Source organism: Staurois parvus, unplaced genomic scaffold (genome assembly GCF_062004578.1).
Source record: "Staurois parvus isolate SC_StPar_1 unplaced genomic scaffold, SC_StPar_1.0 ptg001037l, whole genome shotgun sequence".
NCBI classification, from domain to species: Eukaryota; Metazoa; Chordata; class Amphibia; order Anura; family Ranidae; genus Staurois; species Staurois parvus.
In genome coordinates this window covers 1,047,303-1,073,566 of record NW_028318833.1, presented here as the reverse complement: position 1 = coordinate 1,073,566, position 26,264 = coordinate 1,047,303, and the positions used below count along the sequence as shown (strand labels likewise).

The following is a 26,264-nucleotide window of genomic DNA, read 5'->3' as shown; positions in this document are numbered from 1 at the left end:
GTAAAATAAAGTTAACCCCTTCCTCCCCATTGCCATTAGTACAGTGTAAGTTTTTTTTTTTTTGCACTGATCACTGTATTAATGTTTTTGGGGATGTCAGTGACCCCAAGTCAGTACCCCCCCAATGTCAAAATGTCCGCCGCAGTCCTGCAGTCCCGCCATAATTCGCTGATCGCCGCCATTGTTAGTATAAAAAAAACCTAAAAATCCCAGTATCTTTCCCGCCATTTGTAAACGCTATAACTTTCACGTAAACCAATTAATTTACACGTATTGGGTTTTTTTTTAGCAAAGACACGGAGCAGAATGCATTTTGGCAGAAATTTATGACTAAATTTGATTTTTTTTTTACTGGGCATGTTTTATAGCAAAAAGTCCAAAATATTGTTTTTTTTTCCTCAAAATTGTCAGCTTTTTTTTTTATAGCGCAAAAAATAAAAACAGCACAGGTGGTCAAATACCACTGAAAGAAAGCTCAATTTGTGGGGAAAAAAGGATGTAAATTTCATTTATGTATTGCATGACCGCGCAATTGTCCATTAAACTAGCGCAGCGCTGTATAGCAGAAAAATGGCGTAAATTGCAGTATCTATACCATAGTTTGTAGACGCTATAACTTCCACACAAAGCAATCAATATACACTTATTGGGATTTTACCAAAAACATGGAGCAGAATACATTTTGGCCTAAATTTATAACCAACTTTGAGTTTACTATATATTTTTATAGCTGAAAATAAAAAATATTGTTTTTCTTCAAAATTTTTGGCCTTTTTTTGTTTATAGAGTGAAAAATAAAAAGCGCACAGGTGATCAAATTACACCGAAACAAAGCTCTATTTGTGTGAAAAAAAGGACGTAAATTTCGTTTGGGTGCAGCATTGCATGACCGCGCAATTATCAGTTGAATTAGTGTAGCGCCGAGTATCAAAAAGAGGCGTGGTCATTAAGGGGGGTAAATCCTCTGGAGCTCAAGTGGTTAAGGACAGAAGGGGTATATGTTGATAAAGGCAGATTGACATGTTTTGTGGGATCAGAAAGAAACGTTACCTTCTGTGACACTAAAGGGCAGCTGTGTAAATGTAGTTGCAGATGAAAGAAAGATGTGAGATACTGATAACGAGATATTTTTCTACAGAGTCGGGATTATATAAGAGAGAGGTAGGACTGCAGTATAATCATCCTTTATATGTGGTGTTTTTGAGCTAAAAAAAAAAAAAATCAAGACTTCTTTACCCCCTTGGTCATATCAAGTCCGTTTTTGAAATCGTACAACTTACAGCAAAGTCGCACGATTTCAAAGTCGGGGGACCTGCCGATTTCAGGTGCGATTGACACTTGACACAGAGGTCTATGCAAATCTCACCAAAAGAAGTGCATGGAGTACTTTAGAAATCAGTGCGGCTCCAACCAAGTCGGGACCGCACTGATATGACCGCTGTCATTGTGGACAATAGGGTGTGACTTGGCATGCGATTTACAAGTCGCATGGCATGCAAATCACATGCCAAGTCGCACCCAGTGTGACCGGGGGCCTTTTACGTCCTTTGTACGTTTTAAATAATATACTCCAATATCAATTATGAAACATTATAAAGCATTTTCTGGAAAGGAAGCCCAGAACAATGAGGCCTGATTGTGTAAACAGTAGCATCACATCATAATTAAAGCCACTTTATTAGTTTTGATAGAATAGGCAATAGTTAAAGGGTAACTCCGCTTTCATGAGGGAAAAAATAGCACAAAAACAATTATAATAATAATCTAGCATACACAATTGCAACACAAGTCATATTGTAACTGAACTTTGATAAAAATTACTTTTCCTTTTCAATCTGCAGCCGCTGTAAATTTCTGTAAAATACAATATGGCTGCCTGGAGGCGTACAGTACACAGATGGTGTATAGAGCGCCCCCCCAGAGATGTCATTTCCTGCTAGTGTGATTGGCTCACTGATTTCCCAGAAGTCAGATGTTGGACATCCCCTGCAACAAAAATATCCTTTCTGGTGCAATGCTCCCAAAGGGAAATCACATCTAAATGGGATGCAGACCCTGCCACTGTCCTCATTAGAGCCCTGCTGGTGCAGCATCTGACTGAGAATTATAAAGCCACTCCCATTCACATTCACTTTGCACATGTGATGGTGCTGACCAATCAGAAGCAGTCTAGCCCATACAATCATCCCTACAAGGAGAGGAGAGAAAGCTTCTGGGATTTCAAATTCCCGGACCTGTGAAACGACGTTTCGTTGTGTGACAGCATAGGATCGATGCAGGGAGGTTTCCCACAAGAATTCTGTATGAGCCCAAAGTCACTATGACAAGCCTGGCCTCACACTGTGTGGGAAACCCCATTCCTGTTCAAGTCGCATGCAATTCTTTGCAGTCATTTTGTATGGGTTCAAATCGCATTACAAAGGTATCGGTTCTCTGTATCGGCGAGTACTTGACCAAAAGTATCGGTTCTCGTACCTGCCGGGAAAAAAACTGTAGTGGTGCATCCTAAGTACTTTCTAAAAATATTACACATTTCTTATATAGAACTCTGTATCTGCATTATTATTTAAATTCAATTCACTGTATTTGAAAAGATAAACATTCAAAATATTTTTTTAGCGTCCCCCACTCCTCATAACAGTCTGCATGCTTTCATGTCATCAATATCTCTGCACAGTCTTCTCCTGTTTATTGATGAGGATTAGAGCCTTAGCCAATCTCCCGATGCTGGGCTGAGTCTTCAGGATCCGATCCTTCTCCTGATCACTGCTGTCCACCACATCATCGATCACCACAATCACATTGGCTTTCCCTGAGGAACAGAAGAAAGTTCAGTTAATTCTTTCACAAAAAAAGTTGCAAGAATGATGTCCATGTACCAAGAGATGTACGCAGGGCCGGTGCTGGACTATGTTGCACCTTAGGCTAGACCAGCTACTCACTATATCTGCTCTCCCAGGACCCTGCATTCACTATATCCGCTCTCCCAGGACCCCGCATTCACTATATCCGCTCTCCCAGGACCCCGCATTCACTATATCCGCTCTCCCTGGACCCCGCATTCACTATATCCGCTCTCCCAGGACCCCGCATTCACTATATCCGCTCTCCCAGGACCCCGCATTCACTATATCTGCTCTCCCTGGACCCCGCATTCACTATATCCGCTCTCCCAGGACCCCGCATTCACTATATCCGCTCTCCCAGGACCCCGCATTCACTATATCCGCTCTCCCAGGACCCCGCATTCACTATATCCGCTCTCCCAGGACCCCGCATTCACTATATCCGCTCTCCCTGGACCCCGCATTCACTATATCCGCTCTCCCCGGACCCCGCATTCACTATATCCGCTCTCCCCGGACCCCGCATTCACTATATCCGCTCTCCCAGGACCCCGCATTCACTATATCCGCTCTCCCAGGACCCCGCATTCACTATATACGCTCTCCCTGGACCCCGCATTCACTATATCCGCTCTCCCCGGACCCCGCATTCACTATATCCGCTCTCCCCGGACCCCGCATTCACTGTATCCGCTCTCCCCGGACCCTGCATTCACTATATCCGCTCTCCCCGGACCCTGCATTCACTATATCCGCTCTCCCCGGACCCTGCATTCACTATATCCGCTCTCCCCGGACCCCGCATTCACTATATCCGGGCTCTCCGGACCCCGCATTCACTATATCCAGTCTCCCCGGACCCTGCATTCACTATATCCGCTCTCCCCGGACCCCGCATTCACTATATCCGGGCTCTCCGGACCCCGCATTCACTATATCCAGTCTCCCCGGACCCTGCAATCACTATATCCGCTCTCCCCGGACCCTGCATTCACTATATCCGCTCTCCCTGGACCCAGCATTCACTATATCCGCTCTCCCCGGACCCCGCATTCACTATAACCGCTCTCCCCGGACCCCGCATTCACTATATCCGCTCTCCCCGGACCCTGCATTCACTATATCCGCTCTCCCCGGACCCCGCATTCACTATATCCGCTCTCCCCGGACCCCGCATTCACTATATCCGCTCTCCCCGGACCCCGCATTCACTATATCCGCTCTCCCCGGACCCCGCATTCACTATATCCGCTCTCCCCAGACCCCGCATTCACTATATCCGCTCTCCCCGGACCCCGCATTCACTATATCCGCTCTCCCCAGACCCTGCATTCACTGTATCCGCTCTCCCCGGACCCCGCATTCACTATATTCGCTCTCCCCGGACCCCGCATTCACTATATCCGCTCTCCCCGGACCCCGCATTCACTATATCTGGTCTCCCTGGACCCCGCATTCACTATATCCGCTCTCCCCGGACCCCGCATTCACTATATCCGCTCTCCCTGGACCCTGCATTCACTATATCCGCTCTCCCTGGACCCTGCATTCACTATATCCGCTCTCCCTGGACCCTGCATTCACTATATCCGCTCTCCCCGGACCCTGCATTCACTATATCCGCTCTCCCTGGACCCTGCATTCACTATATCCGCTCTCCCTGGACCCTGCATTCACTATATCCGCTCTCCCTGGACCCTGCATTCACTATATCCTCTCTCCGGACAGAGATAGGTAGTGAAATAGAGGATACCTGTAGAGATAGGGGGATAGGGAGTGAAATCTCTCTATCTCTCTAACCAAGAAAGAAGGGTTTACTTTAAAGTGGAAGTAAAGTCCACTTTCTAACTTTTACGTACAGGTAAACCTATCCTGTAACGTCACAGGATGCTGCAGGTGACGTCACCGGTGCATGGGCTATGAAGGGATGGCATACCCTTGCTGTATCTTCAGAGCTCCATGTTTGGGGCTCCCACACACATGTGGCAGTGACGTCATCATGGCCCTGGCCATTCTTGCAGCTCACAAACCCAGAAGGAAGACCAAGTGAAGATGGAAGCACCAGGTAGCCGTGACAGCGCTGCATTGGAGGGCTCTGTCTGCAGGTAAGTCTGTCATAATGACCTAGTATGGGGGTTATACTAGCACATTATGACATCCTGCAGAGGCCCTTTTTTTTGTGGCAGTTTACTACCACTTTAATAGAAATGTTGAACTACTTGCTGCCCAAGGAGGTCTCAGTGGTTTCACCGGGATGATGTCTGCAGCTATAGGCATCATACAGTTTATTTATTTATTTTTGTAAAAGTAATACTAGTGAATCGCCTTCACGAGCGACGGAAAGGTGACCCCCCCCCCCCCCCCCCCCCCCCGCTGCCTTCTGCTGCCTTCCCGGGCTCTACTACTGTCCCATTTTCGCCAGCTGACCATAGAGATTGTCAAGGACTGGAAGATCCCCAAAGATCTCTATAGTATAGGAAACCAGAAGCGTTTTCATCGCTTCTGGTTTTCCAGATGTAAACAGCTCCATTTTTAAATTGGTAAAGCATCTGATCACACTGACCTCGGTGAGATCAGATGCTTGTAAGGGCAGAGGAGACATCTGGGGTCCAATTGACCCCAGATCTCTACATAAAGAGTACCTGTCACTGCCTATTGCTGTCAGAAGGGATGTTTGCATTTCTTGTGACGGCAGTAAAAGTGATAAAACATTAAAGAAACAGTGCAAAAATAAAAAATAAAGTAAGTAATAACATTAAAAAAAAAATTAAAAAGCCCCCATCCCCCTGCTCATGCACAAAGGTAAACAAATATGTAGGTCTCACAAACATATGTTAATGGTGTTCGCGCACACATGTGAGGTATCACCGCAAACGTTTTAGTGAAAGCAGTAATTCTAGTACCAGACCTCCTCTGTAACTGGTGACCTGGAAAGGTGGAGATTTTTAGGTACCATAGTTTGGCACCGTCTACAGGAGTACGCAATTTTAAAGCATGACATGTTTGGTATCTGTTTACTCAGCATAACGTCATCTTTTATATTTTACCAAAAATTGGTATTATATTGTGTGCAATAAAATTCATTCAAGTGTACTTTTAAAAAAAATTAAAAAACACGTTGGAAAAACTGCTGAGCAAATACCATGTGATATAAAATATTGCAACATGCATCAATTTGATCGATAAGGCCTCTGCTAAAAAATAAATATAAAATGTTTGGGGGTTCTAAGTAATTTTCTAGCAAAAAATGCAGAATTGGCCCAATAAGGAAGTGGGTAAAAGAGGTTCTAAAGCTTAACTGCTTGCCGTCCACCCTATAGCAGCTGCTACGGGGCGACACGGGTGCGCTAAATCACATGTATATATACACATGATTTTGTATTACCCGGTAGGGGGCGTGCGCGCCATACTTGCGCTGCCATTCGCAGCCTCGACTGGCAATCACCGGGTCCCGGACGGTGATTACTCGCCGACAGCCAGTGGTCACCGAGTAATACCGATGGGGAGAGAGAACTGTATGTAAACAATACAGTTCTCTCCCTTGTCAGCTCCTGCACACTGCTTTGTATGGCTCTGCATAACAGAACCATACAAAGCAGTGTGCTTACAGTGAAAGACACACACAGCACGCAGTTAACCCTTTGATCTCCCCCACATGTTAACCCCTTCCTGCCCAGCGTCATTAGCACAGTGTCAGTGCTTTTTATTAGCACTGATCACTGTAATGGTGTCATTGGGGATCTCAGTGACACCAAGTCAGTTCCCCCCCAGTGTCAGAATGCCCGCCACAGTCCCGCTATAAGTCGCTGATCACTGCCATTACTAGTAAAAAAATCCCATTATGTATACCGCCATTTGTAGACGCTATAACTTTCACGTAAAGCAATTAATTTACACGTATTGGGATTTATTTTAGCAAAGACACGGAGCAGAATACATTTTGGCCGAAATTTATGATGAGATTTGATTTTTACATTTTTTAACGGGACATGTTGAATAGCAAAATGTCAAAAATGTTGTTTCTTTTTTCAGAATTGTCGGACTTTTTCTTTTATAGCGCAAAAAATAAAACCGCACAGGTGAACAAACAGCAACAAAAGAAAGCTCAATTCATAGAAAAAAAAAAGCACGTAAATTTCTTTTGGGTGTAGCGTTGCATGACCGCGCAATTAGTTAAATTAACGCAGCGCTGTAATGCAAAAAAATAGCCTGGCCGGGAAGAGGGGAAATCCTCTGGAGGGCGAGGGGTTAAAGTATAACTAAAGGCAAAACATTTTTCTTTATTTTTGGATGGAGTGGAGAGGGATTAGACCCCCTGTCAGTTGTTCTTGCTGTCTGTGCCCCCGTTAGGGAGATTCACCCTCTCTATTTGTCCTGTTTACCATTATCATTGAAAAAGTGAAAGTAAAAACAAAAACCCACATTTTGGGTTGTCCCCAGAAAAGTAATAGAGGGGAAATCTTCCAATGGGGACACTAGTTCTGGTGGCGTGGGGGTTGCCAAGGGATTCCCTCACTTTGGAGGGATTTCCTCTCATTTCCGGTTTTGGCTATGGGACAGGAAGTGAAGATAAATCTCCCCAATGGGTCACAGATGGCCAAAAAGAACCAATAGGGGTTTAACCCTCCTGTACTCTATCCAAGATGAAAAAAAAAGTGTTTTCCTTTAGTTCTACTTTAACAAAACTGTAAAGCTACTTATTGTCCTTGCAATTGCTTCTCAGATTGTTTGTAGTCCCACCCAACATGTCCTTTCTGCTAGTTACAATCATTTTTTTCTCTAAACGGCCCTGAACTATAGCCAGGAAAGAATCAGCCAATGAGTTCCCTGGTTGGAGCACCCCACTCTCTCTGAACTGATGCAGACTTCATATACTGGAGCATTGGGGGGAAAATTCATAACACAGAACCATATAGAAAGAAACTTCAGTCCCACCCCATTCGGGAGAAGTCTTCTGAATTTGAGAAATATTATGTAGCCTGTCCTGTTAGCTCCTGGGCAAAAAGATAATTCAATAGATGGTGTTCTAGTCCCCAAACAACATGTCCCAGCAATGGATTGGTGCCTCTGATTTGTGTCCATAGGACATGTGGTTCTTGCATAGCTGAAGAAACAAAAAAGTAACTCCTACACCCTCATCTTATAAAACTTCCATTTGTAATGAGAAATTTACAACAAATAAAAGAACTTAGAGGAGTTCCTCTGTTTTACACACCAAGCTGGGAAGACATGTATCCCAAGTGTTGGTCATAGATAGCATCAGTCACATCGGAAATATTGATCCTCCCCCGTTTTATGGTGTGATAGAGGATCCCAAGTGTACATTGTTGCACATCTTGCATGAAATGATGGAAGCCACTGTTGCCAATACAAGAGGAGTGAACTCCTTTAACATGACGATCAACCAGATCCATCAACCATCTATAATCTTCCTCGGAGGAACTGGAGAAGAATCCCACAACTTGCTTCCTGTTTAGCTGGTAACAAAAGGAGAAACTAGTTATTAAGCCAGACCAAACAAGCAAATCAGCTGCAAGACATGACCTGTAACTCTCTCCTATAACTTGAAATTTAAAAAACAAAAGTCAAAACAACTGAAAAGGATCACATTTCTAATAAAATCACCGTATAGTATAGAGAGCTCACCACATGCACAATCCTGGGCCATTCCAATATTCACTTCCCATCCACCATATGTGAATATGAACATCCGCGGATGGGAAGGGCAGAGCTCAAAATTTCAAGTCCTGAGCTACTAGCTAGGCCTTAAGAGTTACTCGCCACCTATTGCCCCACCCAACCTCTACCCTGCCCAGCCCTACATTACATCAGGGTCCCCAGAGTCCCCCACATTCCATCAGGGTCCACAATGTCCCCACCACATATCAGGGTCCCCAGAGTCCCCCCACATTACATCAGGGTCCCCAGAGTCCCCCCACATTACATCAGGGTCCCCAGAGTCCCCCCACATTACATCAGGGTCCCTCCAAAACACATCAGGGTCCCCAATGTCCCCCTAAATCCTTCATCATATATAGACCATGCACCGTATACAACCATAAACCCCCATAATCTCTCACTCACCAAACCATAACTCCATCCAGCATATCCTACCTTCTTTTCCACCCAGCAGAACTTCAAATGCCCCCCAAACTCTGCCACCAGAATAACCACATCATCCTGAACCTGACCAAATCACCCATATGCTTATACACACATACAGACACACGTACACACACATGCAGACACATGTACACGCACATATACACACACACACACACATACGTATGTACATACATACAGACACCTGTACACACACACATACAGACAAATACACACATACAGACACATGTACACACACACATACAGACACATGTACATACACACACAGAGACACATGTACATGCACACACAAATACACACACATGTACACACACACACACGTAGACACGTGTACACACACATCCAGGCACATGTACACACACATCCAGATACGTGTACACACACATACAGACACATGTACATAAACACACACACAGATACATGCACACACATGTACACACAAACACATGTATACAGCCATCCATCGCACAGCAGGGTACTGCATTCTAGGAGGAGGCAGAGAGCACAGCAGACACTCCCTGTCCCTTTGCTTTCACTTTGCTCCGCGTATTTAGCAGTCTGAATGCTCTCTGCCAGTGCCGATGTACAGACAACCCTGTGGGACACAGTCGCCCCCATGTTATTTCCACTTGCCATATGCGAGCAGGCGAGTGGAAATTTTGTGGCCCGGGATCATCACTGCAGCAATGATCAAGACATCATTTTGTTGGGCAATTTCCTACAAAGTAAAAATAATCCTAGCTGCTATGAGCAGCTGGATTACTTTTACAATCGGAGAAATGGGGTCCCACCCCCTCCCTCCGCCACCACCTCCTTTACTGGGCTTTCCTGCACAATATGGGCGCCCGGTAAGAATGCAACCATGGCATCTTACTCTGAGCACACAGTGAGAGGAAAGAAAGTTGTTTCTCCCATTGTTTTATGTCAGAGACAGGAAACAGCAAGGATTTGGTCACTTCCGGTTTCTGTTCCTTGTTTACCTGGCTGTTAACAGCCAGTAAAGCAGCCAACCAGACCCCAGATCTCTCCATAAGGAGGACCTATCATGGCCCATGCTAATACAAGGGATGTTGTTCATCCCTTGTAATAGCAATAAAGTTAACAAAAAATAAAGGTATAAAAAAATAGTAAAAGAATAAAAAAAAAATGCAAAGCACCCCATTCCCCCGTGCTCACCCACAAATGTGAAGCAGAGACTTTTTGAAGTTGGTATTTAAAAATTAGTACACTACAGGTTCCCGGGGTCCCGGGACCTGTTATCCCATACCATAGACTATATAATATGCTTGCACTGCAGGTATACTTTGAAATATATCTAAAGCAAATGTTTTATACCGTTATATACGGTTCCCCCTGCAAAATTATCCCTGCACTGTGCAGCTTGTTCAATGGCTATGAATTGCAGCACATTTTGAAGTATATAGTCACATGATTTCACACATGAACTACATTTCTCACCTGGGAAAGAAAATTGTGAACTGGTCCTGTAAAGGTAAGTAAAAGAAAAAAAAAATTAAATAAACATAAAATCTTTACATGTTATTAGACATTTGCAATGTTCCTGCACTATGTTTGGAGTCAGCGGGAAAAACCACTGAGATCAGTCCAGGACGTGTCAGTTCTGAAGAATCTTCAAGGCCTATTTCTTGGAATCTGAAATTTTGATTGGTAGTCCTGGCAGCTGGACTGGCAAGTCTCTTTTACAATATAATATAATGCCTGCCTGTCAGCAGGTTTCTATAAAAGACACTTTACTACCACAAGTTATGTACAAGGAATACAAACTATACATCCTAACATCTTTAACATTTTTAGCAGCTCCTCTGCCCCTACCATCGCTCTTCTACCGATAATACCGGTTATACATTTACATAGGCTATCCCCCCTCCAGTCTGTCATGACTGCTGCTGCCAGGTCCCTCTACCTTACTAACCGTTCAGGGTCTGCTACCCCTCTCTGCCAATCCCTGCACTGGCCTCCATTCAGTGTCCTCTACCCCCCTCCTCCAATCCCTCCACTGGCCTCCATTCAGTGTCCTCCACCCTCTCTGCCAATCCCTCCACTGGCCTCCATTCAGTGTCCTCCACCCTCTCTGCCAATCCCTCCACTGGCCTCCACTCAGTGTCCTCCATCCCTCTCTGCCAATCCCTCCACTGGCCTCCATTCAGTGTCCTCCACCCTCTCTGCCAATCCCTCCACTGGCCTCCACTCAGTGTCCTCCATCCCTCTCTGCCAATCCCTCCACTGGCCTCCATTCAGTGTCCTCCACCCCTCTCTGCCAATCCCTCCACTGGCCTCCATTCAGTGTCCTCTACCCCCCTCTGCTAATCCCTCCACTGGCCTCCATTCAGTGTCCTCCACCCCTCTCTGCTAATCCCTCCACTGGCCTCCATTCTGTGTCCTCCACCCTCTCTGCCAATCCCTCCGCTGGCCTCCATTCAGTGTCCTCCACCCCTCTCTGCCAATCCCTCCACCCCTCTCTGCCAATCCTTCCACTGGCCTCCATTCAGTGTCCTCCACCCCTCTCTGCCAATCCCTCCACTGGCTTCCACTCGCCCAAAAAAATACAATTCAAAATACTAACAACAACTTACAAAGCCATCCACAACTCTGCCCCCAGCTACATCACCAACCTGGTCTCAAAATATCAACCAAGCCGCTCTCTTCGATCCTCCCAAGACCTTCTGATTCTAGTTCCTGTGTCACCTCCTCCCATGCTCGCCTCTCGGACTTCTCCCGAGCTTCTCCTATCCTATGGAACTCTCTACCTCAATCTATCCGGCTGTCTTCTAATCTATCCACCTTTAGACGATCCCTGAAAACCTCATTAAAGAACCTATCCTGCTTCTACCTACTAAACTGCCATTTATTTCCTCCATAAGTTCATCCCCCCCACAGCTATTACCTTTTGTATCACTCAACCCTTCCTCCTAGATTGTAAGCTCCCAGGATCAGGGCCCTCTGCTTCCTCTTGTACCAAATTGTATTGTAACTGTAATGTCTACCTTCATTTTGTAAAGCGCTGTGCAAACTGTTGGCGCCATATAAATCCTGTATAATAATAATAATAACAATAATAATAGGCTGGCAAAATGCTCCTGAGGAAAATGTCAGATAGTCTGAAAGTGTTATTGAATTTATAAAGCATTGTATTGTTTGTATTCACTATTTCATTCACACGTAGATCGGAGGTGTGACCTTTGATCAGTATACAATGTTACTTGAGGAGATCATACAAGCAATTTTTTTTTATGCAACATTTGTATTACTATTTAACACCTTTGTAAACCATTAGTTAGTGCTATGCCCTAATTAACTCCCCTTCTCCCCATAGATATTATTTGCTGCTGATCTTTTTTTTAATTCTATTTTTTTACCATTAATAAGTTTTTCTTTGTTTTGTTTGTTACTTTTTTTAAGCACTTGCCCTCCAGAGGATTTCTCCCCCTTCCTGACCAGGCCATTTTTTGCAATATGGCGCTGCGTTACTTTGACAATTGCACAGTCATGCAACGCTGCACCCAAATTAAATGTATGTCCTTTGTTTTCCCATGAATAGAGCTTTCTTTCGGTGGTATTTGATCGCCTGTGCATTTTTTATTTTCTGCGCTATAAAAAAAAAAAAGACCGACAATTTTGAAAAAAAACCCCAAAACAATATTTTTGACTTTTTTGCTATTAAACACGCCCACTAAAAATAGAAAAAAAAATCCAATTTTGTCATAAATTTAGGCCAAAATGTATTCTGCTTAATATCTTTGCTAAAAAAAATCCCAATTCGTGTAAATTAATTGGTTTATGTGAAAGTTATAGCGTTTACAATTGGCGGTATATATACTGGCATTATTTTTTTAATCTTTACTAGTAATGGCGGTGATCAGTGACTTATAGCGGGACTGTGGCGGCATTCTGACACTGTAGGGAACTGACACTGTACTAATGACACTGGGCAGGAAGGGGTTAACATGAGGGGCGATCAAAGGGTGAACTGTGTGATGATTGCTAGTGCATTAGTGCTTCACTGTAAACACACTGCTATGCAGAGCCATGCAAAGCAGTGTGCTGGAGCTGACAAGGAGGAGAACTGTTTTGTTTTTGTCCCCCCCCGGTCAGAGATGCTCGGCATTCACCAGGTACCAGCGAGTAATCACCGGCCAGGACCCGGTGATTGATAGCTGCAGCCGTGAATGATGGCACGGCGCGCCCCCCCTACCCAGAAATGCAAAGTCACATATATATGCATGATTTTCAGCACCCGTGCCACCCCCTGTAGCAATACTTCTGCTGTAGGGCGGACGGGAAGAGGTTAATGTCACCTAACAAGAGAATGCACAAACTCCTTTGTCATGCTTTAAACCATAAACATCATTTAATTGATATTTTGAACAGAGCAAATTATAAATCAAATTGTATACGGTTATTTACAGTAAAACTATTTTTGTTAATTACACTGATAATATACAGTCAGGTCCATAAATATTGGGACATCGACACAATTCTAACATTTTTGGCTCTATACACCACCACAATGGATTTGAAATGAAATGAACAAGATGTGCTTTAACTGCAGACTGTCAGCTTTAATTTGAGGATATTTACATCCAAATCAGGTGAACGGTGTAGGAATGACAACAGTTTGCATATGTGCCTCCCACTTGTTAAGGGACCAAAAGTAATGGGACAGAATAATAATCATAAATCAAACTTTCACTTTTTAATACTTGGTTGCAAATCCTTTGCAGTCAATTACAGCCTGAAGTGTGGAACGCATAGACATCACCAGACGCTGGGTTTCATCCCTGGTGATGCTCTGCCAGGCCTCTACTGCAACTGTCTTCAGTTCCTGCTTGTTCTTGGGGCATTTTCCCTTCAGTTTTGTCTTCAGCAAGTGAAATGCTCAACCGGATTCAGGTCAGGTGATTGACTTGGCCATTGCAGAACATTCCACTTCTTTGGTGGCTTTTGCAGTCTGCTTTGGGTCATTGTCCATCTGCACTGTGAAGCGTCCAATGAGTTGTGAAGCATTTGGCTGAATATGAGCCGATAATATTCCCGAAACACTTCACAATTCATCCGGCTGCTTTTGTCAGCAGTCACATCATCAATAAATACAAGAGAAGCAGTTCCATTGGCAGCCATACATGCCCACGCCATGACACTACCACCACCATGATCACTGATGAGGTGGTATGCTGAGGACCATGAGCAGTTCCTTCTCCATACTCTTCTCTTCCCATCACTCTGGTACAAGTTGATCTCGGTCTCATCTGTCCATAGGATGTTGTTCCAGAACTGTGAAGGCTTTTTTACATGTCGTTTGGCAAACTCTAATCTGGCCTTCCTGTTTTTGAGGCTCACCAATGGTTTCCATCTTGTGGTGAACCCTCTGTATTCACTCTGGTGAAGTCTTCTCTTGATTGGTGACTTTGACACACATACACCTACCTCCTGGAGAGTGTTCTTGATCTGGCCAACTGTTGTGAAGGGTGTTTTCTTCACCAGGGAAAGAATTCTTCGGTCATCCACCACAATTGTTTTCCGTGGTCTTCCGGGTCTTCTGGTGTTGCTGAGCTCACCGGTGCGTTCCTTCTTTTTAAGAATGTTCCAAACAGTTGTTTTGGCCACGCCTAATGTTTTTGCTATCTCTCTGATGGGTTTGTTTTGTTTTTTCAGCCTAATGATGGCTTCACTGATAGTGACAGCTCTTTGGATCTCATCTTGAGAGTTGACAGCAACAGATTCCAAATGCAAATAGCACACTTGAAATGAACTCTGGACCTTTTATCTCCTCATTGTAATTGGGATAATGAGGTAATAACACACACCTTGCCATGGAACAGCTGAGAAGCCAATTGTCCCATTACTTTTGGTCCCTTAACAAGTAGGAGGCACATATGCAAACTGTTGTAATTCCTACAGTGTTCACCTGATTTGGATGTAAATACCCTCAAATTAAAGCTGACAGTCTGCAGTTAAAGCACATCTTGTTCGTTTCAGTTCAAATCCATTGTGGTGGTGTATAGAGCCAAAAATGTTAGAATTGTGTCCATGTCCCAATATTTATGGACCTGACTGTAAATATAAAAGTGGTAACCCCCCCCCCCCCTTTTTTATGCTTTTTTGTCTAATTTCTGCAAGATGACATTGATGAAAGAAATCCTATTTAATCCCCTAAAACACAACATATGTATTACTTTATTGTCTTAAATGACACAGTTTTCCCCAAATGAACAGGTTTATAGTGGAAATTGCTCTGGTCACATACCAAAAGAACGGGGAAACTCCTCTGCTGTGCTTTGCACCATAAACATAATTTTAGTGTCACCTATAGAGGACAGAACTAGAACTATCATATTTTTTTTTACTAAAACTGATAAAAGAAAGTTTCATTTTGATGTCTTTTTGTCTATAACAGGGGTCTCCAAACTGTCTGAACAAAGAGCCAGTTTTCTGGTCTTCTGACTTTAGGGGGGCCAGACTGTAACCAGTGGGAGTGGAAAATGTAGCTGAAATAGTGCCCAATCATTGGTGTCAGTAGAAGTAATAGCACCCTATTATTGGTATCAGTGGGAGGAATAGTGCCCAATCATTGGTGTCAGTGGGAGGAATAGCACCCTATTATTGGTGTCAGTGGGAGGAATAGTGCCCCATCATTGGTATCAGTGGGAGGAATAGAGCCCAATCATTGGTGTCAGTGGGAGGAATAGCACCCTATTATTGGTGTCAGTGGGAGGAATAGCACCCTATTATTGGTGTCAGTGGGAGGAATAGTGCCCCATCATTGGTATCAGTGGGAGGAATAGTGCCCCATCATTGGTGTCAGTGGGAGGAATAGTGCCCATCATTGAAATCAGTGGGAGGAATAGTGCTCCATCATTGGTGTCAGTGGGAGGAATAGTGCCCCATCATTGGTGTCAGTGGGAGGAATAGTGCCCCATCATTGGTGTCAGTGGGAGGAATAGTGCCCCATCATTGGTGTCAGTGGAAGGAATAGTGCCCCATCATTGGTGTCAGTGGGAGGAATAGTGCCCTTTCATTGGTGTCAGTATAAGGAATAGCACCCTATTATTGGTATCAGTGGGGTGAATAGTTCTCCAACACTGGCATCAATGAAAGAAAATTTGCCCCAATACTGGTGTCAGTGGAAGGGTCAGTGCCCAAACATTGGTGTCAGGGAAGGACTGGTGCTCCAGCATTGGTGTCAGTGGAAGAAGTAGTACACCATCAATGGTATCAGTGGGAGGGAAAGTGCCCCATCTTTAGCGTTAGCAGGAATAATAGCACTCTATAATTTATATCAGTGGATGGAATTATGCCCCATTGTTGATGTCAGTGGCAGGAATAGTACCCCAATGATATTGCCAGTGGGGGGAAAGTGCCCCATCTTTAGTGTTAGTGGAAGTGATAGTGTTCTGTAGGTTATATCAGTGGAAGGAATTATGTCCCAATGTTGGTGTTAGTGGAAGGAATGGTGCCTCATATCAGTGGGAGGAATAGTGCCCCAAGGACCAGATAAAGGCAATCAAATGGCTGCATCTGGCCCCCGGGCCGCAGTTTGGAGACCACTGGCCTATAGGATACATAGAAAATAAAAATTTTTTTGCAAGATAATGTTGCTGAAAGAAAGCCTAGTTTTCCCCCCAAAACAAAGTATGTATTGCTTTGTTGCCGTAAAGTAATAGCAGTGTTTTCCCAAAATAAACAGGTCTGTTGTGGAAATGAAAAAATATCTCTGGTCCATAATGGGTATAAAGCCTAAGTGGTTCAGCACAAGGTTATTTTAGTGCATCATTTGTTAGACGCATTTCTACTGAATTTGTTGTTGCTATTCTGTCTCTCAGTGTTACAATACACCGAACATTCCATTTTTAGACCGATCATTTCTTTGTGAGGGGCGAACATTCAACATCAGCCGGGGAGCAAATATGCATTTCCTTCACTGTACTTAAGGTATTTAGCAATACGCATGCCAGGGTGGAAATGATGGTGGGAACCAGTTGAACCGTTTAATAGTCATCCAGATTCTACCCAGCACATGTCTGTACAGATTAGTTTCAACTTCCATGATCCTCCTACCTTCCCGAAAGAAGAGTTTGCCCTCGTCTCTGACACATCCAAACCTATCTGGATCCAGATCAGGCTAAACACCAGTGGAGGCATTTCTAAAACTTATGCTGTTCTTTTTTGGTTAAACAGAGGGATTAGAAATGTAGTTAAATTTGCAAGGAACCAACCTTGAACGTGATGTGATGCAGCATTTTTACATAGCTTTGTATTGGAGACTTCCACAGTTTGGCCATCCTCATATCTCTGCTCTTTGGTTGAAGTTTTCTTCCCCTCACTGGTACGTTGGATTGAATGTGCTGACTGCTCACCTGAAGGAAAAATAGGCATCTTACCAACTTATCAACTGACGTTAAATTCATCATATGCTGCAAATACGCAATAAATTACTGCTGTAAGGTAGACCGACCATGGATATAAAACAAAATTAAATATTATTACTGTCAAAATAATTGTTCATGTGTTATTATTATTGATATCTCTTTCTGGCAGATGCTTTATTACAGGAAACCTCTGCTGAGATAACGATGGAGGGCATTAATCGTCATTCTGGAGTTGCAGAAAAGAAACAAAACTCTACAGCTCCAAAATATTCTGTTCAGCAGAGCACTGGCTGCTGATGCCAGAAGAAGCTTGTCCTAGCTCCAAAGAAGATCCACCTCACAAAAGAAGATCTGCTACACACCAGATTGTTCCAAAGATAGAAAACAAATTGAATGAACAGAACACAATACAACAGAGAACTTCATTTGGGGAACTTCTCACTGATATGTTTCACTCATAGTTGGGCTTAATTGTCGAGATCCTTCCTGTAGCGGATCATTCTGGAGTTCCCTGGATGCCTGGGTGATCCACTTTAAAATGGTTGTAAACCTCAGACATGAAATATGAACAAAGCATATCCCTCTATAGTGTGTACTTGTCTCAATTAAGATCACTTTTGTCTGCTGCTTTGTTCCTTTGCTATCATCATGAATCTCTTCTAACAAGTTTTCCTGACACCAAGAGAAAAATGGTGACAGGGGAGGGAGCTCCAAGAGATTGGCATCCGTAGATCTATTCCTGTGAGCTATGTGAAGGGGGTATGTCCAGGGGCGGACTGACCATTTGGAAACTCAGGCACTGCCCAAGGGCCCGGGGTCAGTAGGGTGCCCCATGAGATGCCCCTGGTACCTTTTTCATAGGCTTTTTTGAGTTTGGGCAAGGACACAGGGGCCCCATGATCCCCTATTGCCTGGGGGGGGGCCCATGAGTTGTCAGTCCGCCCCTGGGTATGTCCTTTCCCTGCAATCATCTCTCAGAGCTCTCCTCACTGAGCTCTGCAGAGTGTAACTTCAGCTCCCCACCTCCTGTTTTCTCAACTTTCAGACAAACTTTATCAATTCAGCACTTTGAACAGATGCAGAGAAGAGAAGACAGCAGATAAACAGGTACAACGTATGTAGGATGATTTGTTTCATCTCTGTGTATGACCTGAGGCCAGTCACTTCACTGGGGATATGTCAGGGTTTACAAACACTTCAATACATTCAGATCAAAAGGGATGATAGTGAATAGGGTGAAGTTATTTTCACTTTTAATACTCAGTCATGAGCAACGGAATAAAAAAAAAAAAGTTTTGCCCGAAGTGAAGTAAACAAAACTTCTTTTTTTGGTAAGTTAATAATCATTTCAATAAATTGACCCTTTTTTTAATATATATATAAAGGTCTGAAATTCATATTGTGGTACGATATAAACTTCTTCCAGCCCCTGTAACTTTGTATAGTTTTGTATACGGTATATACATGGACCACCTTTTTGGGATATTCCAGTATATATAAAACCAATGTCTTCATCTGATTGCAGTAGACATAAATCAGGAAGACACCGTTTGAACAATGTTTGTAATAACTCTATAGAAGCAAAAAAATAAGCACGTACAAAGCTGTTCATAACGCTGCCCCAAACTACATCACCGACCTGATATCCAAATACCACCCAACACGTAGTCTGCGCTCCTCACAAGACCTCCTACTCTCTAGTTCCTTGGTCTCCTCCTCCCATGCCCGTCTCCAGGGCTTCCCCCATCCTCTGGAACTCCCTGCCCCAATCCATCAGACTATCACCTACTCTCTTCTCCTTTAGACGCACTGATAGGTGGCACTATGGGCACTGATGAGGAGGCACTGGTAGGTTGCACTGATGGGCATTGACAGGCATCACTGATGGGCACTGAAAGGCAGCACTGATACATGACACTGATATATGGCACTGATAGGCGGCACTGATTGGCACTGTTAGGCGGCACTGACAGGCACTGATAAGCACCACTGACTGGCACTGATAGGTGGCACTGATTAGCAGCACTGATAGGTGGCACTGATGGGTGACATTGAAAGGCAGCTCAGATGGGCACTGATATGTGGCATTGATGTGCACTGGTATGCACTGATATGTGGCATTGATGTACACTGGTAGGTACTGATATGTGGCATTGATGTGCACTGATATGCACTGATATGTGGCATTGATGTGGCACTGATGGGCACTGGCTTGTGGCACTGATGAGCACTGACACAAGGCACTGATGGACACTGACAGGTTGCACTTCTGGGGCCACACTGATCATCAGGGCACACTGATCATCATGTCCGCGCTGCAGAAAGCCGATTACCAGCTCTCCTCTCCTCTGTCTGCGTGACAGCTCGAGAGGAGAGAAATGCCGATAACCAGCATTTCCCTGTTTATATGTGATCAGCTGTGATTGAACACAGCTGATCACATGACCGAGCCGACATCTTTGGCTCTTTCCGTGATCCGCTGTGTCCGAGGGGCACAGAAGACCGGCAATCGCCGCGCTGCTCGCTCCCTGAGCCGCGCATGCGCGGTGAGAATGGAAGGACGTCATATGCCATCCTATCAGAACGAGAGAACCACCTTGCGCCCGTCATTTTACTATATGGCGGCTGGAAGGTGGTTAATAGCAAAAAGTCAAAAATATTGTTTTATTTCAAAATTGTTGGTCTTTTTTTTTACAGTGCAAAAAAACAAAAACAAAAACGCACAGGCGATCAAATACCACTGAAAGAAAACTCAATTTGTGGGAAAAAAAGGATGTTGATGAATAGTATGTTGATGTGTGGATGATAATGTGTGGGAGATGATGTGTGGATGATAATGTGTGGGAGATGATGTGTGGATGATAATGTGTGGGAGATGATGTGTGGATGATAATGTGTGGATGATAATGTGTGGGAGATGATGTGTGGATGATGATGTGTGGATGATAATGTGTGGGAGATGATGTGTGGATGATAATGTGTGGGAGATGATGTGTGGATGATAATGTGTGGGAGATGATGTGTGGATGATAATGTGTGGATGATAATGTGTGGATGATAATGTGTGGGAGATGATGTGTGGATGATAATGTGTGGATGATAATGTGTGGGAGATGATGTGTGGATGATAATGTGTGGATGATAATGTGTGGGAGATCATGTGTGGATGATGATGTGTGGATGATGATGTGTGGGAGATCATGTGTGGATGATGATGTGTGGATGATGATGTGTGGATGATAATGTGTAGGAGATGATGTGTGGATGATAATGTGTGGGAGATGATGTGTGGATGATGATGTAAAGGAGATGATGTGTGGATGATAATGTGTGGGAGATGATGTGTGGATGATAATGTGTGGGAGATGAAGTGTGGATGATGATGTGTGGATGATAATGTGTGGATGATGATGTGTGGATGATGATGTGTGGATGATAATGTGTAGGAGATGATGTGTGGATGATGATGTGTGGATGATGATGTGTAGGAGATGATGTGTGGATGATGATGTGTGGATGATCATGTGTGGGAGATCATGTGTGGATGATGATGTGTGGATGATGATGTGTGGATGATAATGTGTAGGAGATGATGTGTGGATGATAATGTGTGGGAGATGATGTGTGGATGATGATGTAAAGGAGATGATGTGTGGATGATAATGTGTGGGAGATGATGTGTGGATGATAATGTGTGGGAGATGAAGTGTGGATGATGATGTGTGGATGATAATGTGTGGATGATGATGTGTGGATGATGATGTGTGGATGATAATGTGTAGGAGATGATGTGTGGATGATGATGTGTGGATGATGATGTGTAGGAGATGATGTGTGGATGATAATGTGTGGATGATAATGTGTGGATGATAATGTGTGGATGATAATGTGTAGGAGATGATGTGTGGATGATGATGTAAAGGAGATGATGTGTGGATGATAATGTGTGGGAGATGATGTGTGGATGATAATGTGTGGGAGATGATGTGTGGATGATGATGTAAAGGAGATGATGTAAAGGAGATGATGTGTGGATGATAATGTGTGGGAGATGAAGTGTGGATGATGATGTGTGGGAGATGATGTAAAGGAGATGATGTGTAGATTACTTTCAACTATCCACCGACTCTGTGAATGTATTTTGAAGAGACGACCAAGATACTCGTACCATTCACCACAAATAAGGTTGTCCTCATACCAAATATGAAAGATCTCTACCCCAGAGACCAGCCAGGCATGTAATTAACAGATTTCCAGACATTCATCAATGGCAATAGTAGGACACCAACTTCCGGTTTCAGTGATTCCAAGGATCAGCATGTCATATCAGGCCGCATTTGAGGAGAGCAGAGACCACACAGTGTAAAAGTTGTGACATCAGCGTGCTCATTGTGTGGTCAGCGGTGAGGTATTAGTATATGCTGTGGAAAGCTGTATTTTCTTTGACCTCTGTAAGTACCTGTCAGTTGTTTTAAATAAATTGTTTGATGGATCTAGCAGTAAAATGAACGGGTCCCTAGGTAAAAAAGTATATTGAGAGCATGGATAATATTCACCACTCCTTGCCAGTACGGTTGTAACTTGGAGCAAAATCAGAACATATGGAAGTCTACATCTAAATCCCAGCGCAGACAGATATTGGACTGAATTTTTACTAGTAATGGCGGTGATCAGTGACTTATAGCAGGACTGTGGTGGGCATTCTGACACTGGAGGGAACTGACACTGTACTAATGACACTGGGCAGGAAGGGGTTTACATGAGGGGCGATCAAAGGGTGAACTGTGTGCTGTTTTACTAGTGCATTAGTGCTTCGCTGTAAGCGCACTGCTATGCAGAGCCATGCAAAGCAGTGTGCTGGAGCTGACAGGGAGGAGAACTGTTTCACCAGGTACCAGCAAGTAATCACTGGCCAGGACCCGGTGATTGATAGCTGCAGCCATGAATGACGGCACGGCGCACCCCCCCTACCCGGAAATGCAAAGTCACATATATATGCATGATTTTCAGCACCCGTGCCACCCCCTGTAGCAATACTTCTGCTGTAGGGCGGACGGGAAGAGGTTAATGTCACCTAACAAGAGAATGCACAAACTCCTTTGTCATGCTTTAAACCATAAACATCATTTGATTGATATTTTGAACAGAGCAAATTATAAATCAAATTGTATACGGTTATTTACAGTAAAACTATTTTTGTTAATTACACTGATAATATAAATATAAAAGTGGTAACCCCCCCCCCCCCCTTTTTATGCTTTTTTGTCTAATTTCTGCAAGATGACATTGATGAAAGAAATCCTATTTTATCCCCTAAAACACAACATATGTATTACTTTATTGTCTTAAATGACACAGTTTTCCCCAAATGAACAGGTCTATAGTGGAAATTGCTCTGGTCACATACCAAAGGAACGGGGAAACTCCTCTGCTGTGCTTTGCACCATAAACATAATTTTAGTGTCACCTATAGAGGACAGAACTAGAACTATCATATTTTTTTTACTAAAACTGATAAAAGAAAATTTCATTTTGATGTCTTTTTGTCTATAACAGGGGTCTCCAAACTGTCTGAACAAAGAGCCAGTTTTCTGGTCTTCTGACTTTAGGGGGGCCAGACTGTAACCAGTGGGAGTGGAAAATGTAGCTGAAATAGTGCCCAATCATTGGTGTCAGTGGGAGGAATAGTGCCCCATCATTGGTATCAGTGGGAGGAATAGTGCCCCATCATTGGTATCAGTGGGAGGAATAGTGCCCCATCATTGGTATCAGTGGGAGGAATAGTGCCCAATCATTGGTGTCAGTGGGAGGAATAGCACCCTATTATTGGTGTCAGTGGGAGGAATAGCACCCTATTATTGGTGTCAGTGGGAGGAATAGCACCCTATTATTGGTGTCAGTGGGAGGAATAGTGCCCCATCATTGGTGTCAGTGGGAGGAATAGTGCCCAATCATTGGTGTCAGTGGGAGGAATAGCACCCTATTATTGGTGTCAGTGGGAGGAATAGCACCCTATTATTGGTGTCAGTGGGAGGAATAGTGCCCCATCATTGGTGTCAGTGAGAGGAATAGTGCCCCATCATTGGTGTCAGTGGGAGGAATAGTGCCCATCATTGGTATCAGTGGGAGGAATAGTGCCCATCATTGGTGTCAGTGGGAGGAATAGTGCCCCATCATTGGTGTCAGTGGAAGGAATAGTGCCCCATCATTGATGTCAGTGGGAGGAATAGTGTCCCATCATTGGTGTCAGTGGGAGGAATAGTGCCCCATCATTGGTGTCAGTGGGAGGAATAGTGCCGCATCATTGGTGTCAGTGGGAGGAATAGTGCCCTTTCATTGGTGTCAGTATAAGGAATAGCACCCTATTATTGGTATCAGTGGGGTGAATAGTTCTCCAACACTGGCATCAATGAAAGAAAATTTGCCCCAATACTGGTGTCAGTGGAAGGGTCAGTGCCCAAACATTGGTGTCAGGGAAGGACTGGTTCTCCAGCATTGGTGTCAGTGGATGAAGTAGTACACCATCAATGGTATCAGTGGGAGGGAAAGTGCCCCATCTTTAGCGTCAGCAGGAATAATAGCACTCTATAATTTATATCAGTGGATGGAATTATGCCCCATTGTTGATGTCAGTGGCAGGAATAGTACCCCAATGATATTGCCAGTGGGGGAAAAGTGCCCCATCGTTAGTATTAGTGGAAGTGATAGTGTTCTGTAGGTTATATCAGTGGGAGGAATTATGTCCCAATGTTGGTGTTAGTGGAAGGAATGGTGCCTCATATCAGTGGGAGGAATAGTGCCCCAAGGACCAGATAAAGGCAATCAAATGGCTGCATCTGGCCCCCGGGCCGCAGTTTGGAGACCACTGGCCTATAGGATACATAGAAAATAAAATAATTTCTGCAAGATAATATTTCTGAAAGAAAGCCTAGTTTTCCCCCCAAAACAAAGTATGTATTGCTTTGTTGCCGTAAAGTAATAGCAGTGTTTCCCCCAAATAAACAGGTCTGTTGTGGAAATGAAAAAATATCTCTGGTCCATAATGGGTATAAAGGTATGAGAGCCAAAGTGGTTCATCGCAAGGTTATTTTAAAGTGTATGTATATGCACAAGTTTTATCTTTTCATTTAGTTTTGGGTGGAGTGGGTAACAACCCCTGACTGGTATATCTGGTCTTTTTTGTTGTGCCCTTGCTGGGAAGATTCACTCTCTCCATTTGTCCTGGTGACTATTGTCTCTAACAGATGAAGTGATGGGAAATTCAAAATGTTACAGTTGTTACCAAGTAGGAGAGATTACATCTTCCAACTGTGACCCAGGTGACAACCCTTTCCTGCTTTATCCAAAACAAAATGAAAAAGTTTTAACTGAACATGTACAGTGAAGGAAATGCGTATTTGATCCCCGGCTGATGTTGAATGTTCGCCCCTCACACAGAAATGATCGGTCTAACAATGGAATGTTCGCCCCTCACACAGAAATGATCGGTCTAACAATGGAATGTTCGCCCCTCACACAGAAACGATCGGTCTAACAATGGAATGTTCGGTGTAACACTGAGAGACAGAATACAACAACAAATTCAGCAGAAATGCGTCTAACAAATGATGACGGATCTGCATGTTCATGAGGGAAAGAAGGATTTGATCCCCTATCATTCAGCAGGATTTCTGGCTACCAGGTGTCTTTCATACAGGTAACAAGCTGAGATTAGAAGCAGTCTCTTAAAGGTAGTGCTGCAAATCTCATTGTGTTACCTGTATAAAAGACACCTGTCCACAGGAGCAATCAAACCATCAGATTCCAAACTCTCCACCATGGCAAAGACCAAAGAGCTGTCCAAGGATGTCAAGATTGTAGACCTACACAAGGCTGGTCTGAACTACCAAACTATGGCCAAGCAGCTTGGTGAGAAGGTGACAACAGTTGGTGCAATCATTCACAAATGGAAGAAACACAAAACAAGTGTCAGTCTCCCTAGGTCTGGTGCACCATGCAAGATCTCACCTCGTGGAGTGTCAATGATCATGAGAACAGTGAGGAATCATCCCAGAACTACATGTGAGGATCTAGTCAATGATCTCCAGGCAGCTGGGACCACAGTCACCAAGAAAACAATTGGTAACACACTACGCCGACAAGGACTGAAATCCTACAGTGCCCGCAAGGTCCCTCTGCTCAAAAAAGCACATGTCCAGGCCCGTCTGAAGTCTGCCACTGAACATCTGAATGATGCAGAGGAGGACTGGTGGGAAGTGTTGTGGTCAGATGAGACCAAAATCGAGCTCTTTGGCATCAACTCAACTCGCCGTGTTTGGAGGAGAAGGAATGCTGCCTATGACCCCAAGAACACCATCCCAACTGTCAAACATGGTGGTGGAAACATTCTGCTTTTGGGGTGTTTTTTTGCTAAGGGGACAGGACAACTGCACCGCATCAAAGGGACGATGGACGGGGCAATGTACCATCAAAGTTTGGGTGAGAACCTTCTTCCCTCAGCCAGGGCAATGAAAATGGATGTGGAAGCTTGTTCCAGCATGACAATGACCCAAAACAAAGGAATGGCTCAAGAAGAAGCACATTAAGGTCTCCAGACCTTAATCCGATTGAAAATCTGTGGAGGGAGCTGAAAGTTCGAGTTTCCAGACGTCAGCCATCAAACCTTAATGACTTGGAGAGGATCTGCCAAGACGAGTGGGCCAAAATCCCTCCTGAGATGTGTGCAAACCTGGGGGCCAACTCCAGGAAACGTCTGACCTCTGTGATTGCCAGCAAGGGATTTAAGACCAAGTACTAAGTCATGTTTTGTGAAGGGGATCAAATACTTATTTTCCTCATGAACATGCAAATCAGTCATCATTTGTTAGAGGCATTTCTTTAGAATTTGTTGTTGCTATTCTGTCTCTCA

The 26,264-nt window shown here is 44.1% G+C and overlaps 1 protein-coding gene across 1 annotated transcript in view; it reads right to left on the bottom strand.

Annotated features, from left to right (window-relative positions):
• Positions 1-1,658: 1,658 nt before the first annotated feature.
• Positions 1,659-26,264, bottom strand: part of LOC149441010 (uncharacterized) — an 81,930-nt gene continuing 57,324 nt past the window's right edge. Inside the window, exons 8-10 of the mRNA XM_089657876.1 lie at positions 10,428-10,453; positions 8,062-8,323; positions 1,659-2,812 (exon numbers count right to left, since the gene is read on the bottom strand). Of these exons, the coding sequence (XP_089514002.1) occupies positions 2,661-2,812; positions 8,062-8,323; positions 10,428-10,453 (440 nt within the window). The 3' untranslated portion in view covers positions 1,659-2,660. The remainder of the gene's footprint in view (positions 2,813-8,061; positions 8,324-10,427; positions 10,454-26,264) is intronic.